The 15,764-nt window shown below is 43.1% G+C and overlaps 1 protein-coding gene across 5 annotated transcripts in view; it reads left to right on the top strand.

The window, feature by feature from the left end:
• Nucleotides 1-5,905, top strand: part of HMGN3 (high mobility group nucleosomal binding domain 3) — a 36,168-nt gene extending 30,263 nt beyond the window's left edge. For 2 of the 5 annotated variants that reach the window (XM_019967068.2, XM_019967065.2), the window contains 3 exons: nt 2,508-2,558; nt 4,758-4,874; nt 4,995-5,415. In XM_019967068.2, coding sequence (XP_019822627.1) covers nt 2,508-2,558; nt 4,758-4,874; nt 4,995-5,126 — 300 coding nt within the window. In that variant the 3' untranslated portion in view covers nt 5,127-5,415. The other 3 variants (XM_019967067.2, XM_019967070.2, XM_070795769.1) reach the window with 3 other exon arrangements.
• Nucleotides 5,906-15,764: the final 9,859 nt, after the last annotated feature.

Genomic DNA, 15,764 nt, shown 5'->3' with positions numbered 1-15,764 from the left:
GGCTCACAGCCCATACTGGATGGCACTGGGACCTTCAAGGGAGCCTGGCTTTCTTCTCAGCCCACACCTGTGCCTGGCACAATGCAGGGAATCCAAGCCAAAATGGATATTGGAAACTTCACAAATTAAAAAAATATATATCAGTTTCTGGCTTTTCTTCTCAATATATTTTTGCTAAACTTGTTTCACAAATTTAAAAGAAAAGGAAAGAAAAAGGTATTGGAACCATTCTCAAGTTCGGAAGTATGGGTTTAGGTTGGGTTGAGCCAGTGTTCCACATGTGTGCGTGGAAGTCACTTCAGGTGTGTCTGACTCTTTGTGACCCCATGGACTGCAGCCCACCAGGCTCCTCTGTCCATGGGTGCTCCAGACAAGAACATTGGAGTAGGTTGCCATTTTCTTCTGCAAGGGATCTTCCTGACCCAAGGATCACGTCTCCTGTGTCTCCTGCGTTGGTAGGCAGGTTCTTCACTACTAGCGCCACATGAGGCCCAAGCTAAGAAGCAGCATCAGAGTCACCTGGAAGGTTAAGACCTGGGCGGTGTGTTTGTGTGTGTACATAGTTAATCCAGATTTTGCTACAATACCAACACAATACACCAACACAAAAGATGTTACACTTGTCCGGTGGTGTGATTTTCTCTGTGGTTGAAAAGCTGTGTCTTAACTCTTTTAGATTTTCCTGTAGATTATGCTGAAAGCCATTGTATTGCATGGATGTCTAGCCTATCAAGGGGGGGCAGACCTTTAAGTCAAAAACCAAAATATAAAACAAGGCCTCTGTTGAGCACCAGGGTCCAGCAATATAATATCTTCCACTGACAGTATGGCCCGCGGTGCTGACGCAGAGCCTCGGAAGCCGGTGGGATTACAGACTACAAAAACATCACCATTTCCTGTCCCATTGAAACACCAATACTGAGTTTAGGGGGAAAAGGTCCGTCTTGCTGTAAATTGAGAAAACAAGGACATGTTAGTACAGTGTATCAAAGCCTGAAGTAAAATGTTTTATATCCTGAAAATTTAGGAGCTATGCAAGCTGATATATTTGGGGAGCAAATTGATGGTGGTCAGAGGATTAAGGAAAACAGCCCCTGCCTTTCAAGCTCAATTTCCTTTTCTTATTTGAGAGGTTATGTCCAACGACCAGTCTTCCGGAATTGAAGTGATTATAATTTCAGTTTATGACCTTGATGGAAAGGGCCAGATTCGGCATGGCCCTGGATGCCTGGAGGCACTGGGGGAACGTGTGTTTCTCCATGGGGGGAGAGGATGGGGTGGGGGCGTGGAGGAGGTACTCTGGGCAGTGTTTTCTATTTAAAAACCATGCTCCCTGGTGCCAGGAGAGAGGTATAATTTTTTCCTAGCTCCATGAGCGAGAGAAATATTTGCCCTAAGATAGCTTTAGAAAAACCACAGGTTTAAACTGCCCCCATGTCTCTTTGTACCCATCTCAGGTCCTTAGGAAGCAGCCAGGCTGAAGCCTTGTGTGGAGGGACCTGGGGCCACAGGGCAGGGGGCCACTGCTCCCAGGAGTGGGGAGAAACACACAAGGCCAGAAAAAAAAGAAGTCGCCTGGTGGGCCCTTTGGCTAATAAGGTCTGTGAAAGATCTTGGAACTCTGGGAGCTAACAGTATACCTTGTGAGCTTCCCAGGTAGCGCTAGTGGTAAAGAACCTGCCTGCCAGTACAGGAGATATAAGAGACACAGATTCGATCCCTGGGTCGGGAAGATCCCCTGGAGGAGGGTGCAGCAACCCACTCCAGTATTCTTGCCTGGAGAATTCCACGAACAGAGGAGTCTGGTGGGCTACAGTCCATAAGGTCACAAAGAGTCGGACACGGCTGAAGTGACTGAACACACACACACACGGTGAGCACTGCCTCATCATAATTGTGTTCCTAATAACAGACTCTAGGGAGCCCAGGGTCTGGGTGGCCAGGAGATTCTGTTCACCTTGAACTGGCCTTGGAAGAGAAAAGTAGGAAGAAGCTCAAGCTCAGACAGGCATTTGAAACCCGCATCAGAGGTGGGAGAATTTGGGACTGGTTTTGGAATACTTCATGGGCAGCTCTCTTCATTCCCAGATGGGCTTCGCCTGTGATGGTGCTAGGATTTCTAGACTGTTTGGAAGGCCGGTGTGAACCAAATTCACAGAGTCATTTGGCCGAGGGCCTGAGTCGTTCCTCTTGCTGCATTGCTGTGATAAAAGGAAATAGAGACATCAGACAGAAGCTTAAACGTGTTCCCAGAGAGTTGTTCTGGCCCAGGGAATAGTGAATTGACTTCCGGATCTCACCTTTCGTCGACTTGAGAACCCAGGATGAAAAAAATAGTCATGAAATGCGGAGGTCTTTTTGCTGGTGCTGAAAATAGGACATTTTTTTCTTTTGAAATGAACATCATAGTCAAAATGGACTGTTGTCTTTGGCGGTCTTGTTGCTGTTTCTTTTGGTGCTGAGGGTTGTCTTTTTCAGTATTTGTATAACTTCATTTATCTTTGCAGAAACCTGCTCCCCCCAAACCTGAACCTAAACCAAGAAAAACATCTGCTAAGGTAAGAGGTGCTCCCTCCCCCGCTTTGGCTTTTTCAACAGTGAATGAATTATAATTCCATATCCCAAGAGTCATCCGAGGAAAGATCACATTTAATGATTCAGGCTCAGTGCCTGGACTAGAAAACTCACCCGAGCTGGAGACAGGCTTTCTCAAAAAGCAGAGAGCACAGTTTTTACACTTTGCTGGGAGTCTGTTTTCCGTTTGGTCCATACAGCAAAGGAAGTCAGAGCATATGCTACTCTGAGAAGCCTCATGTCCAAGGTGGAATTTGGTAGCTGCCTCATGAGACACACAGTTCAGATGGTTCTCTGGAACAGTGAGCCTGGGCCTGCTGCCAACAGCTGGTGGAGGACTTGTGAGGGGCTTCTGGCTTCCTAGAACTGGTCTTAGGAGGCCAGTCTGCTGACTAATAATTAATCAATACTACCGAAAAATTAAGGCTTCCTTGTAGCTCAGACAATAAAGAGTCTGCCTGCAGTGCAGGTAAGTGTAGGTGAAAGGCGCTCAGTCATGTCTGACTCTTTGTGACCCCAAGGACTATTCAGTCCATGGAATTCTCCAGGCCAGAATACTGGAGTCGGTAGCCTTTCCCTTCTCCAGGGGATCTTCCCAACCCAGGGATCTAACCCAGGCCGCCTGCATTACAGGTGGATTCTTTATCAGCTGAGCCACCAGGGAAACAGGAGACCTGGGTTTGATCCCTGGGTCAGGAAGATCCCCTGGAGAAGGAAATGGCAGCCCACTTGAGTGTTCTTGCCTGGAGAATCACATGGACAGAGGATCCTGGCAGGCAACACCCCTCAGGGTTGCAAAGAGTCGGACATGACTGAGCGACTAACACACAGTAATAAACACACAGCAAATAATGAATACAGGCAGTTACATAGCCCTTGTCCTGTGTGCGTGTGTGCTCAGTCGCTTCAGTCATGTCCGACTCTTTGTGACCCCATGAACTGTAGCCTGCCAGACTCCTCTGTCCATGGGGATTCTCCAGGCAAGAATACTGCAGTGGATTGCCATTTGCTTCTCCAAGGGATCCTCCCAGCCCGGGGATTGAATCCACATTCTCCTCCAGCTCCTGCATTGCAGGCAGATTCTTTACCCACTGAGCCACCTGGATAGCCTCTTGTCCTATGTCAGACCCTCATCCTATGCGTGGGCCTTCCTGGTGGCTCAGCGGGTAAAGAATCCGCTTGCAATGCAGGAGGCCTGGGTTCGATCCCTGGGGTTGGGAAGATCCCCTGGAGAAGGGAAAGGCTACCCACTCCAGTATTCTGGCCTGGAGAATTCCATGGACTGAGTAGTCCATGGGGTCACAAAGAGTCAGACATGACTGAGCGCCTTTCACTTTCATCCTATACATAGACACTCACATCAGTCCTACTAAGGTAGAGATACATATTCTGTTTGGCAGATGAGGAAATTGCAGTGCAGAATTATCGGGGGTAGGAAGTTTACCCCCAAACGGCTTTTGTTTACTCTGCCCTTCAGAGCGTCATCCCTTGTTGCGTGTGCATTGTTTGAAATGATGTATATTGAGGCGTGAAAAGGCGATTGTGAAGCAGAAGTTATTTTTGTGGCTTTGGTCTTTTTTTGGTGGGGGGACGGGGGTGTGGTCACACTTCATGGCCTGTGCGATGTGGAATCTTAGTTCCCAAACCAGGGATGGAACCTGGGCCCCCTGCTTTGGGAGCACATTAGAGTCTTAACCACTGGACCACCAGGGCAGAGTCTTAACCACTGGACCACCAGGGCAGTCCTGGCTTGGTCTTAAAATCAGGAATTTTTCTTCCTCTGGGCCTTCCTTCTCAAGGGCTCTCCCAGCTTCTAGCCCCAGGTCCTCAAGTGCAGCGCTTGCTCTCACTGGGTCTGCCCTGACTTCACTGTGTCCCCCTGCAGCTGCTCTCCCCACGGCAGGACCGCTTCTCACTGTATCAAGAGAGGATGCCCGCCAGAAACACACTTGAGGAGAAGTCAAAGTCCAGTGGATTTCCTGAGTTGCCTGTTACATTTTCACGGGAGCCTCCATGTAACCCACTCAAAGCTCAGCAGAACCGGGCTCCCGGTTTCCCCTGAGAGCCACCCCGTCACCCTTGTTTGTGCTTCCCCTTGTGTTTGGATGGAGGCTGGCTAAATGTACACAACCTCCCACCCTGTCTCACGCACTCTGTCTCCCTGTGCTTTGATCCTCTGTTAGAAAGAACCGGCAGCAAAGGTTAGCAAAGGTGTTAAAGGGAAGAAGGAGGAGAAGCAGGAAGCTGGAAAGGAAGGTACCGCAGCACCGTCTGAAAATGGTGACACTAAAACTGAAGAGGTACTTGCCCCAAACACCTCCCGCTGATTGAATCAGTGTCTTGAAAGCAATTGCTGGATCCTTCAGCCGGCGACCGCACGTTCATAATGTGTCTCTTTATTGCCTGTAATGTGATTGCAGATCCACATCTCTCGCTCAACTGTTAGTGTCTCAGCCTCCAGAGGTACCCCACCCAGCACACTGTCAGTAAAGGGGCAGATTGAAACAGTGAGAGTTAAGGGTACAGTAGCCGATTCTGCACGTTTGCAGTGACTAGCATCAGATAGTGGTGTGGTGTTCTCTTTCTTTAATCGTGAACCGCGGGAGCCCCGCAGGCAAAGCTTTTGTGGTCGTTTGCAAAGCAGAAAGCAACAAATGCAGCCAAGTGTTGGTGTCATATATCCCTGCCTTGTCTGTTTTTACACCCAGAGTTGAACTCGGTTTTGCAGTAGAGCCGCTAAAAACAGATGTTCCAAACTGTGCATGTTGCTCGGGTGGAGTCGTCTTTGGCTTATGGTAGTTTTAATAGTAACTCTTCTCTTTTTTGTCTTCCTTTCTTTTTTCACAGGCACAGAAAACTGAATCTGTAGCTAACGAGGGAGAATGAATGGTCATGAAAATTGGGGTTGATTTTATGTACCTCTTGGGACAACTTTTAAAAGCTATTTTTACCGAGTATTTTGTAAATGCTAATTTTTTAGGACTCTACTAGTTGGCATACAAAAATATATAAGGATGGACATTTTACCTTCTCATAGTCGTGCTTTTTGGAAATTTCCATCATCCTTGAGTAAAATAAATACCAGTTTAATATTGGAAGCTGTCTGTAAAATTGATTTCAGTATTCCATGCACTCGCTTTAAAAATTTAGTCCTGTGCATCCTGTGGTGCTTTTACTGTGCGTATTTGGATTTTTTCATGCCGTTTTTCTAGAGCAATAATCAGTGGTGCTTTTGTACCTAGGTTTTATGTGATTTTAATGAAACATGGATAGTTGTGGCCACCTGCTGATTATTTGTGGTTTAAAATAAAAGGTTTTCCTGCCTGCAAAATACCTGCCTCTTAGTAGTGTCTTTGCTAAATTTAGGCATTGTTTTATTTTCTTGCTGCAGAAGATGGAAAGAATTTGTACAGTCTGTCTCATGATGGTCCCTCTAATAATTCATATAGGGTTGTTTCTTAATTTTATGGCCTTTAAAAATGTTATTTTAATAGAATCATCTATGAGTGCCAGTGTAGAATTATTTCTAATAACCTTTATACCAGAAGTGGCCAGCAATAGTCAACCATATAATAAAACTTAATGCAACATTATTTTGTTGAAATCCTTATAAATAGAATGGCATTCTGCTAAACCAGAACTAGTGAAAAACCATAAACTCAGCCTCATCCTTGAAAATGTTCCCAGTTTCAAAATAATACTAAGTTGTGCTGTGTTGTGCCAAGTTGCTTCAGTCGTGTCCAACTCTGTGACCCTATGGACGATAGCCCACCAGGCTCCTCTGTCCCTGTGGATTCTCCAGGCAAGAACACTGGAATGGGTTGTCATTTTCTGCTCCAGGGGATCTTCCTAACACAGGAATGGAACCCACGTCACTTAGATATCCTATATCGACAGGCAGGCTCTTTACCAGTAGTACCACCTGAGAAGCCAATACTAAGTTACATTCATATTAAAATACTTTCCCATTTGTTGAGAATTTCACAGTTTCGAATGCTCTTTTCCCAAGTGACCACTTTTGGGAAAGATGTTGGCTTAGGTAGTATTAGAGCACTCTGTAGGCTAAGAAGTAGGAGAGTATGTGACCTACTCCACGCCCTTGGGAAAGAGAACAATCCGGACATGAACCTGGTCTTTTGAATAGCATCCGTCTGAGTCTGCTCAAGCTGCTGTAGCAAAATACCACTGACTGGGTGGCTTATAAACAGCAGAAATCTCTTTCTCACAGTTCTGGAGGCTGGAAGTCTGAAGTCAAGTGCCAGCAGGATCGAGTGAGGCCCGCTCAGATCTGAGACTTCTCACTGTGTCCACACATGGGGCAAGGGGCTGGGGATCTCTCTTTTAGAAGCACTGATGCCATTCATAGGGGCTCCAGCCTCATGAGTTAAGCCTCACCTCCTACTGCCAGCATCTTTGAGAGTTGGAATTTCAGCATAGGAACTTTGGGAGGACACAAGCATTCGGGCCATAGCAATGTCTTTTTGTTTCTGGAAGGATGGTCAGAAGAGCTGTTTTCTAAATGCAAATTTGTTTGTTTGCATTCCTGAGAAGTTGGGTAAATGCATGAACACCCCAGAAAAGCTGAAATCTGCGGATTCTTCTTAGATGAAGAAATGGAGAATAGTTATTGCCTGTGCTGCTCTGGGACTCTTGCACAAAGGCTGTTGTTCCTAGGGCTTTCCATGCTTTTCTCTTATCAACAAAAACAAGCTCCCTCCTCCAAGGTATAATTTCAGGACTCAGAATTTACACCTGTGTCATTGTCCCAAGTTTGGCATTAATCTCCTACAGATAGGAACTGTATTATATGGAGGATAATCTCATATATAGTTTATTTGGTTTCTGATTATGAAATGTACCTTGACTGATGAGTGTTAGATATGCCGAGAACTTTTACCCCAAAGGAAAATAGCTGGTATCCTATGATCACTTGACAAAAATATTTTCATCATGCAGTTAATACACAGTTGAAGTATATTTCTGGCTAGCTTCCAGTTCCGAAGTGAAGTATAAACTTCATAGGTTTACATTTAATTTCTAAAGTGCTGCTGGTGATCTTTTAAAAAATAACATTACAAAGATATATAAAGTCAAACTCATCCTTTTCCCCCTTCATATCTCCCAGAGATAGTCACTGTCCCATCATTTTCTCTGTTTTACTGTGTATATGTGCAGATAGAAGCACTTGTGTGCGCATGTGTACATATGTGCATATAATTTTAAAAGTCATACTACGCATTCTATTTTGAATTTAATTCAACCAATAAATTGTATTGGATACAAAGATTATCTCTAACAGTGCAGTATCGCCAGTAATACTGCAGTAAACATTCTTGTACACAAAGTTTTGCCTACTTACATATTTCAACTCAAATAATTTCCTAGAAGTGGAATGTCTGAATCAAACGGAATATACATTCCATGTTCTCACCATTGCCGAAAAAGTGGTCCCTATCCACTTCCATCAACAGCATATAAATGCCATTTCTTCCTGCATTTGTCAACACCCTTATTTTGGTTAGTCTCATAAATGAAAAATATGCTGTACTGTTTTAATTTTTAAACTTATTACTAGTAAAACAGCTTTTCCTATGTTTAACATCACTTTAATGTCTTCTATGAATTGTGATATTTTTCTCTTGGGAAATCAGTGTGTTTTAAATCCTTATTTGCCATGGCCACTGCTTTCATTACTTTTTATTCAAACACACAAAGATCAGGGGTTCTGTAGGCCATTGGTATACGTCTCTTGAAGTTAATGGGTATTATTACTGCCACATTGACAAAGCAAGGGAATACTGTAGAGCAGACAGCTACCAAAATAACACAGGAAGCCTGCGTTGCTCCCCAAGAACTTGAAGACCTAAGGATATGCTGCCAAGGGTGTGAGTGTGCTGCCAGCAGATGCAATGAAGGTTTGGGAATCCCATCCACTGCCACATTGCTTACCCCTTCAGTGAACGTACACAAGTTAGAAAAATATGTGTTCTCCAAAATGCTCGTCTGCTTGTGTTCTGCTGTGCGGTGCTCAGTTGTGTCCAGCTCTTTGCCACCCCACAGACTCTCACCAGGCTCCCCTGTCCATGGGATTTCCCAGGAAAGAATACTGGCGTGGGTCACCAGTTCCTAGTCCAGGGAAAATGGCAACCCATTTTCCCAGGCAAGAGTGCTGGAGTGGGTTGCCATTTCCCGATCTAGGTATCGAACCTGTGTCTCTTGCATCTCCTGCACTGGCAGGCGGATTCTTTAGCACTGAGCCACCTGGAAAGCCCACTTGTCTGCCTAACCTGCTGGAAAATCATAACTCTTTGGATCCACAGTGACTTTGAGTCAAATGGCATGGCCTTAAGGTTGAGCGGTGCACTGCTTGTCCAGTCGTAAGTGGTAGTCCTAAAATTCTCCCTGAGGCCGGCCCATGGATTGTAGTGGAATAAGTGGGCTTTGAGAAGCAAGTGGCTCTGTAATTCTCATTTTTATGTTCTGTGAAAAGATCGTGTGAACTGAAAAGTCAAGATACATCAGATACATCAGCCCGACAGCAGGTGAACTGTTTTATAACATCTTTGGGGGACGTTAAAATGATTAAGGAGTTTGAAACAGGTTTATGAAACGAAAGTTTTTTTCCTTCCTCAAATTTTAGGAGATGTTTTTCTCAGCTAGAGCTACAAATGCTGTCCTTCAGGTTTCCAATCGCAGCAGATACAAGGAGGCCATCTCAATTTTTAGCTGTCACCTATGCTAATGTATCTCTTTGAATGCCTCTCTCTTAATTGTGAGCTCTGAACTTTTATTATTTTCTATTATTGTATCCAGAACGCTGACATAAAATATCTTTCAGTAATTATAATGATTAAGATAATAATTATAAGTAGCCACAATTTATTTACTACCCTGTAATAAGCACTTTTCATAAATTAATTTGGGAGAAAACTTGTGAATTCTTTAAATATATTAATATGATGCTCCTATGCCTCAGTAAAAATGAGCCTTTTTATCCAGTGCCAAGTAGAGGTTCAGGCTCTTTTAAAACTGCAAAGGGAATATGGGATTATACATCTCTCTCCTGTATGAGAAGAGAAGGTGAAAGCCGGTTTTAGGATTATATTTATGAGTAAGCTTCATGACCTTGGTTAGGCAGTAGTTTCTTAAGTATGAAATCCAAAGCACAGCAACCAAATAAAAAACTAGATAAATTGTACATCAAAATTTAAAACGTCAAGAAAGTAAAGGTATAATCCACAGAATGGGTGAAAATTTTTACAAATAATAAATCTGATAAGTACCTATTATCCAGAACATATAATAAAAATTTAAAACCCAACAATAAACAATTTTAAAATTTGAAATGGGCAAAGGATTTGAATAGACACTTCTCCAGCAATATGTATCAATAGCCAAGATTTAAATGAAGGAATGCTCAAAATAATTAGGGAAATGCAAGTCAAACTCATAAGGAGACAATACAGTCACTAGGATAACTTTTAAAAAATTGAAGTGTTGGAGAGCACCTGGTGAAATTGAAGCCTTCATTTGTTGTTGGTGGGAACGTAAAATGGTGCAGCATCTTTGGGGAACAGTTTGGAAGCTCCTCAGAAAGTGGAAGAGTTACCAAATGACCCAGGAGTTCTGTATATACCCAAGAAAACTGAAAGCATATTCACTCAAAAACTGATGCATGATATGTTTATAGCAGTATTTTTTATTTTCCCCAAAGTGGAAGCAATGTAGATGTCCATTCACTGATGAATGAATGAACAAAATGTGCCTCACGGTGGAATATTATTCAACCATATAAAAGGATGAGGTACTGATACATACTGTCACAAGGATGAACCTTGAAAACATCCGCTCAGTGGAAGAAGGCTGTCACAAAAAAACAGTTATATGATTTCATGCCTGCCAAATGTCCAAATTGACAAATTTATAATGACAGAAAATAGACTCATGGTAGGTAGTGGGAGGGGAGAGTGGGAACTGACGGATAATGGAAACAGTTTCCTTCGGGGGAGATAATGAAAAGGTTCTGGAATTTTAAAATGGTTGTACATCCTTGTAACTGTACTAAAATCCACTGACTGTACACCATTAAAAATGACATTTATGAAGCTACTAAAAGCACAGGACTTAAGGAGGTCACCATTGCTCACCTATGTGAAGCCAGCCAGGTCATTTAACTTCTGCTCAGTTTCTCATCCCTAAAATACAGATAATATCTGTTCGACAAAGCTGTTAGTGGTGAATGAGATAGTTTCTATGAAATCAGGTAATGCAGTGCCTAAAATGCAGTGGATTTTCCATAAATGCCAACTGAATGGAAATTGGATGAATACGAATGGGCCTTGTAGGTGTGGGCTGGTGCATATGTCAGGTATGTCTGTCATAGGTGGTCAGTCTCAGTGTGCAAAAGGAAAAACTGTGCTTCATGTCAAAGGCAATATAATACTGGTTAAACTTGTAAACTCTGAAACCAGACTGCCTAGGTTGAAATCCTGTCTTTATTTCTTACTCTCCATATAATCATGGACAGGTTACTTAGTCTGTCTATACTCTGCATATCTTAGAGTTCCTGTCTATAAATGATAAAAATAGTACCCTTGATTGGGTGTTAAAAGTGTGAAATGATACAAAATAGATGTTCAGGAAGTATTAGGAGTCAAACCATGCAGCAGGTGAGATGTTAGTCCCTGGGGCACAGTGACCATTGTCTCTTTCACCTTTGTGACATATGTAGAGGCAGAGTAAATACTTGGTGAACTCAGTGTGGTCTTCAATAAACAAGAGAAGAATCAAGCTCAGGATGTTATCATTGCTCTATGTGTCTCCAAATTAAGCTAATTGGACAGTGTAACCCAAACATATAAACCACAATTCAGGCTCATATTCCTTGGAATTAGTGCAAAAATTAAATCATCTTTATTTTGTGTGAAAGTCGCTCAGTCATGACCCCATGGACTATACAGTCCACAGAATTCTCCAGGCCAGAATACTGGAGTGGGTAACCTTTCCCTTCTCCAGGAGATCTTCCCAACCCAAGGATCGAACCCATGTTTCCCACATTGCAGGTGGATTCTTTACCAGCTGAGCCACCAGGGAAGCCCAAGAATACTGGAGTGGGTAGCCTATCCCTTCTCCAGCAGATCTTCCCGACCCAGGAATTGAACTGGGGTCTCCTGAGTTGCAGGCGGGTTGTTTGTATTTAAACTAAAGCCTTTTAGAATCCAGTTTGGGACTTCCCAGGTGACGCTAATGGTAAAGAACCTGTCTGCCAATGCAGGAGACATAGGAGACGTGGGTTCAATCTCTGGGTTGGGGAGATCCCCTGGAGGAGGGCATGGCATCCCACTCCAGTGTTCTTGCCTGGAGAATCCCATGGACAGAGGAGCCTGGCAGGCTACAGTCCATGGGGTTGCAAAGAGTCAGACACGACTGAAGCAACTTAGCATGCACGCACAGAGGCACATCATAGCTTTAGGAACATCGTTTTTGGTTGTGGTACTATTCTTGGGACAATACTAGTTTGACCTGTGTGCTCACATTTTCTTTTTTAATTTAGACCCAACTTCACTTTTCTACAAAAATTACACCATGTTCTGTGTAATATCTTTCTTTCCAGATTACAAATTGCTTAATAATTTAACAGGAAATATTCACATAGAGATAAATAGACCTAGGTTGATGGGTCTCATTGAGTTGCTTGAAGCCAGGTTATCAACTCTGAAGACGGGAAGAACCCCTGAGATCATCTTACTCCCTTCCAAGGAGGTTTAAATCCCCTTTACAACATGACAAACAGTTTCTTAGACTTACTGAGTTCCTTCAGTCTTGACATTATCACTCAAACAGCTCTATTACAAAGTACTTTCTTATTGTTGAGCTAAGAACTGTATCCTTGTGGGTACCTGCTCAGTCGCTTCAGCTGTATCTGACTCTCTGCAATACTTTGGATTGTAGCCTGCCAGGCTCCTCCATCCGTGGGATTCTCTAGGCAAAAACACTGGAGTGAGTTGCTATGCCCTTCTCCAGGGGATCTTCCTGACCCAAAGATCGAACCCACCTCCCTTAAGTCTCCTGCATTGCAGGCAGATTCTTTACCCACTGAGCCACCTGGGAAGCCCTATCCTTGTACCTGCCAACTATTGATGTCAGGTCTCCCAGGATCAGGGACGTACAGAACTAACATTCTTCATCCAGTGACCCTTCAAGTGTCTGAAGACACCTATTACATCCCCTTGGAAACACTTTGGTTTCTCAAACTCCTCTATAAAGATAGGAGGAAAGATCTCTTTTTAAAATATAATGTACTTAAATTAGTCTTATAAATTCACACTGATTGAGAAATGAGAGCAGAACATTTTTAAAACATTCACATTAAACTGTTAAGAACAGAAATTGGCAGTCCAGGTTCGATGCAGGATACAGGAAGCTTGGGGCTGGTGCACTGGGATGACCCAGAGGGATGGTATGGGGAGGGAGGTGGGAGAGGGGTTCAGGACGGGGAACATGTGTACACCTGTGGCGGATGCATGTTGATGTATTGCAAAACCAGTACAATATTGTAAAAAAAAATAATAATAAAAAATTTTTTTAAATAAAAATAAAACAATCGCATTAGGCCTAACTGTATGAAATGCCTATCCTATTTTCTCTTTGGACCTTCAGAAACAGCGATTTCACATGATTCAACTGATCCTTTTCCTCGGTCTTTCTCCTTTGTGGAAATTTGATTTAGTGTGTCTTCCGTGAATTCATCCTGATTTGTAATACATATGTTTTCAGGACAAAGGACATATCAGGGTTGCACCAAAGTCTGTCTTCCACATTCATCTATTCATCAAAAACATACTGAACATCTAAATGCTGGGCATTTTGCAAGGTATTAGGGATGCAGTATTGAGAAGGTCATTGTCCTGCTGTTACGGAGCTCAGAGTCTAGTGGGGAAGCTAACATTATTAGTTACTTAGTAACACAAATGTGTATTTATAAAAGCCATTACTGAATCCTAACCTTTTCCACTGTAAAACCTTCATATAATTACTCTAATGGATTTCATTTTGAGAACAGATTTTAGTCACAAACAAACATACATAAAACTAAGTAAGTTAATTTACTGAATAGCACTTTAAAATATTATTTACCTGGTTGCTGTAGAGTGCCTGTGAAAAATGACTTCTTGGACTTGGAATAAATGTTTAGCTGTATTTCCAGGAAATAATTGATCTTGAATAATACTTCTTGTGGCTCTTCCACTATTGTCTTTTTGGGTTGGAAGACTCCAGCCCATCCCACCCAACGACTTGTGGAACTGGAGTGATTTGAAAGGCAAAACGGAATCTGGGGAGAATAGAGGATGGAAGGAAGGAAACAGAGGTGGAGCTGACCTGTATGGGTACCTTTATTTTTAGAGCCAAGTCTCCTTTGAATTCCAAAAGAATTGCTTTTTTACCTGTGAAATCTTTAAGGTCTTTTCATAGTATAAAATAGTATAAAATCTTTAAGGTCTTTTCATACTATAAAAATTTACCTTATCCTGATTTAGACGCTACTAAATCAGGATAAGGTAAATTTTTATAGTATTCATTCATTCTTTTTGGTTGAATTTAGCTTGAATAATTGGTAATGAACAGTGCTCTTAAAAACTGGTTTATTTAACATATACAAAGCCCCCAAGAACTACATTTAACCAGCAGTTGCTGAGCTGCTGCTGTGTTCTGAGCACTTTGCTAAAGAATTGATAACAACCCAAGAAGAGATGTAATCTGGGGCTTCATTCTTACGAGTCCAGACAGACCTTTGGCCATATACACTTCTAGGTTTTTTGTTTTCCTTTTTTTTTTTTTAACAGTGAGTTGAATAATGATTAATCAAATTGTGTAAAATCTTCAGTTGATCAGTAGCTGTTGAGTGGCTGCAATGTCCCCATGACGGCAAGAAAGAATTGGACACTTGACTGATCTTCAGTCACAATGCGTTGCTTTGGCCTTTTGCATTCTTAGAGCACCTTCTTGACCTATATTTTATACTGATTCCATTCTGTCTGATACTATAATACCATAAAAGACTCCAGTGTAAAAAAATCAACCATTATATATGTGTGCTGCTGCTGCTGCTGCTGCTAAGTTGCTTCACTCGTGTCCGACTCTGTGCGACCCCATAGATGGCAGCCCACCAGGCTCCCCCATGCCTGGGATTCTCCAGGCAAGAACACTGGAGTGGGTTGCCATTTCCATCTCCAATGCATGAAAGTGAAAAGTGAAAGTGAAGTCGCTCAATTCAGTCTAAAAAAGACTCTAGGAGACCAGAGCAGGGAACCATTTTGAGTAGCTGTGGAAGGATTATGGTGTATTATGCACATATGCTCCTGATGTTTGAAGGAGGTCTGGACGAGTCTTGAGAGTAGCAGGAGAACTTGTCAGATGGGGAACAACCTTTATAAGGCTGGAGGGAAGTACGTGGAGTCACATCTGGAGTAGGTTCATCTCCTAAAACCATATTTTGGGTACCTGAGCAAAAATAGATTCACTGTTTCCTGCTTCCATTTTTTTCTGCAAAATGATAGGTTGGGTTTGATTAATGGCTTTTAAAACCATTTTTCAAAGTAGTGCATGCTAAGTCGCTTCAGTTGTGTCTGACTCTTTGCAACCCCATGGACTGTAGCCTGCCAGGCTATGTTTTTGGAATTCTGCAGGCAAGAATGCTGGAGTGGGTTGCCATGCCCTGAACTAGGGGATCTTCCCGACACAGGGGTCAAACCCGCATCTCCTATGGATCCTGCATTGCAGGTGGATTCTTTACCACTGAGCCACCAGGGAGCAGTAGGATACCGATAATTCTTTGGGGATGGTGTGAGGGAGGTGGACCCAGCCCGAGGCTGTCACCTCACCTCTTTGGGCAGCTCCTAAGGCTCACTGGGTGAGCCCACGGGACACGATTTGAAGACTAATGAACCAGGGGAATCCTAAAGGCCTGAGTGACAGTTTGACTCCTCCCGGCTATCAGTGTGCATAGACGTGCAGGAAAATGGAAAAATACCGTGACTGGAGGAGAGGGTTGCTGGTGGGAAGCAGAGAGAATTGGAGCTGGGCCTGGCACACAGTAGGCACTAAGGAAATGGCATGTCAGTGTCCGTGGGAATGTACTGTCGTAGGCTGCGAATGGGCTGTCCACATGGTCAGAGAGGCCTTGAATTGTC

This window comes from Bos indicus, chromosome 9 (assembly GCF_029378745.1).
Source record: "Bos indicus isolate NIAB-ARS_2022 breed Sahiwal x Tharparkar chromosome 9, NIAB-ARS_B.indTharparkar_mat_pri_1.0, whole genome shotgun sequence".
Taxonomy (NCBI): domain Eukaryota; kingdom Metazoa; phylum Chordata; class Mammalia; order Artiodactyla; family Bovidae; genus Bos; species Bos indicus.
This window is presented reverse-complemented; position numbering and strand designations above follow the sequence as displayed.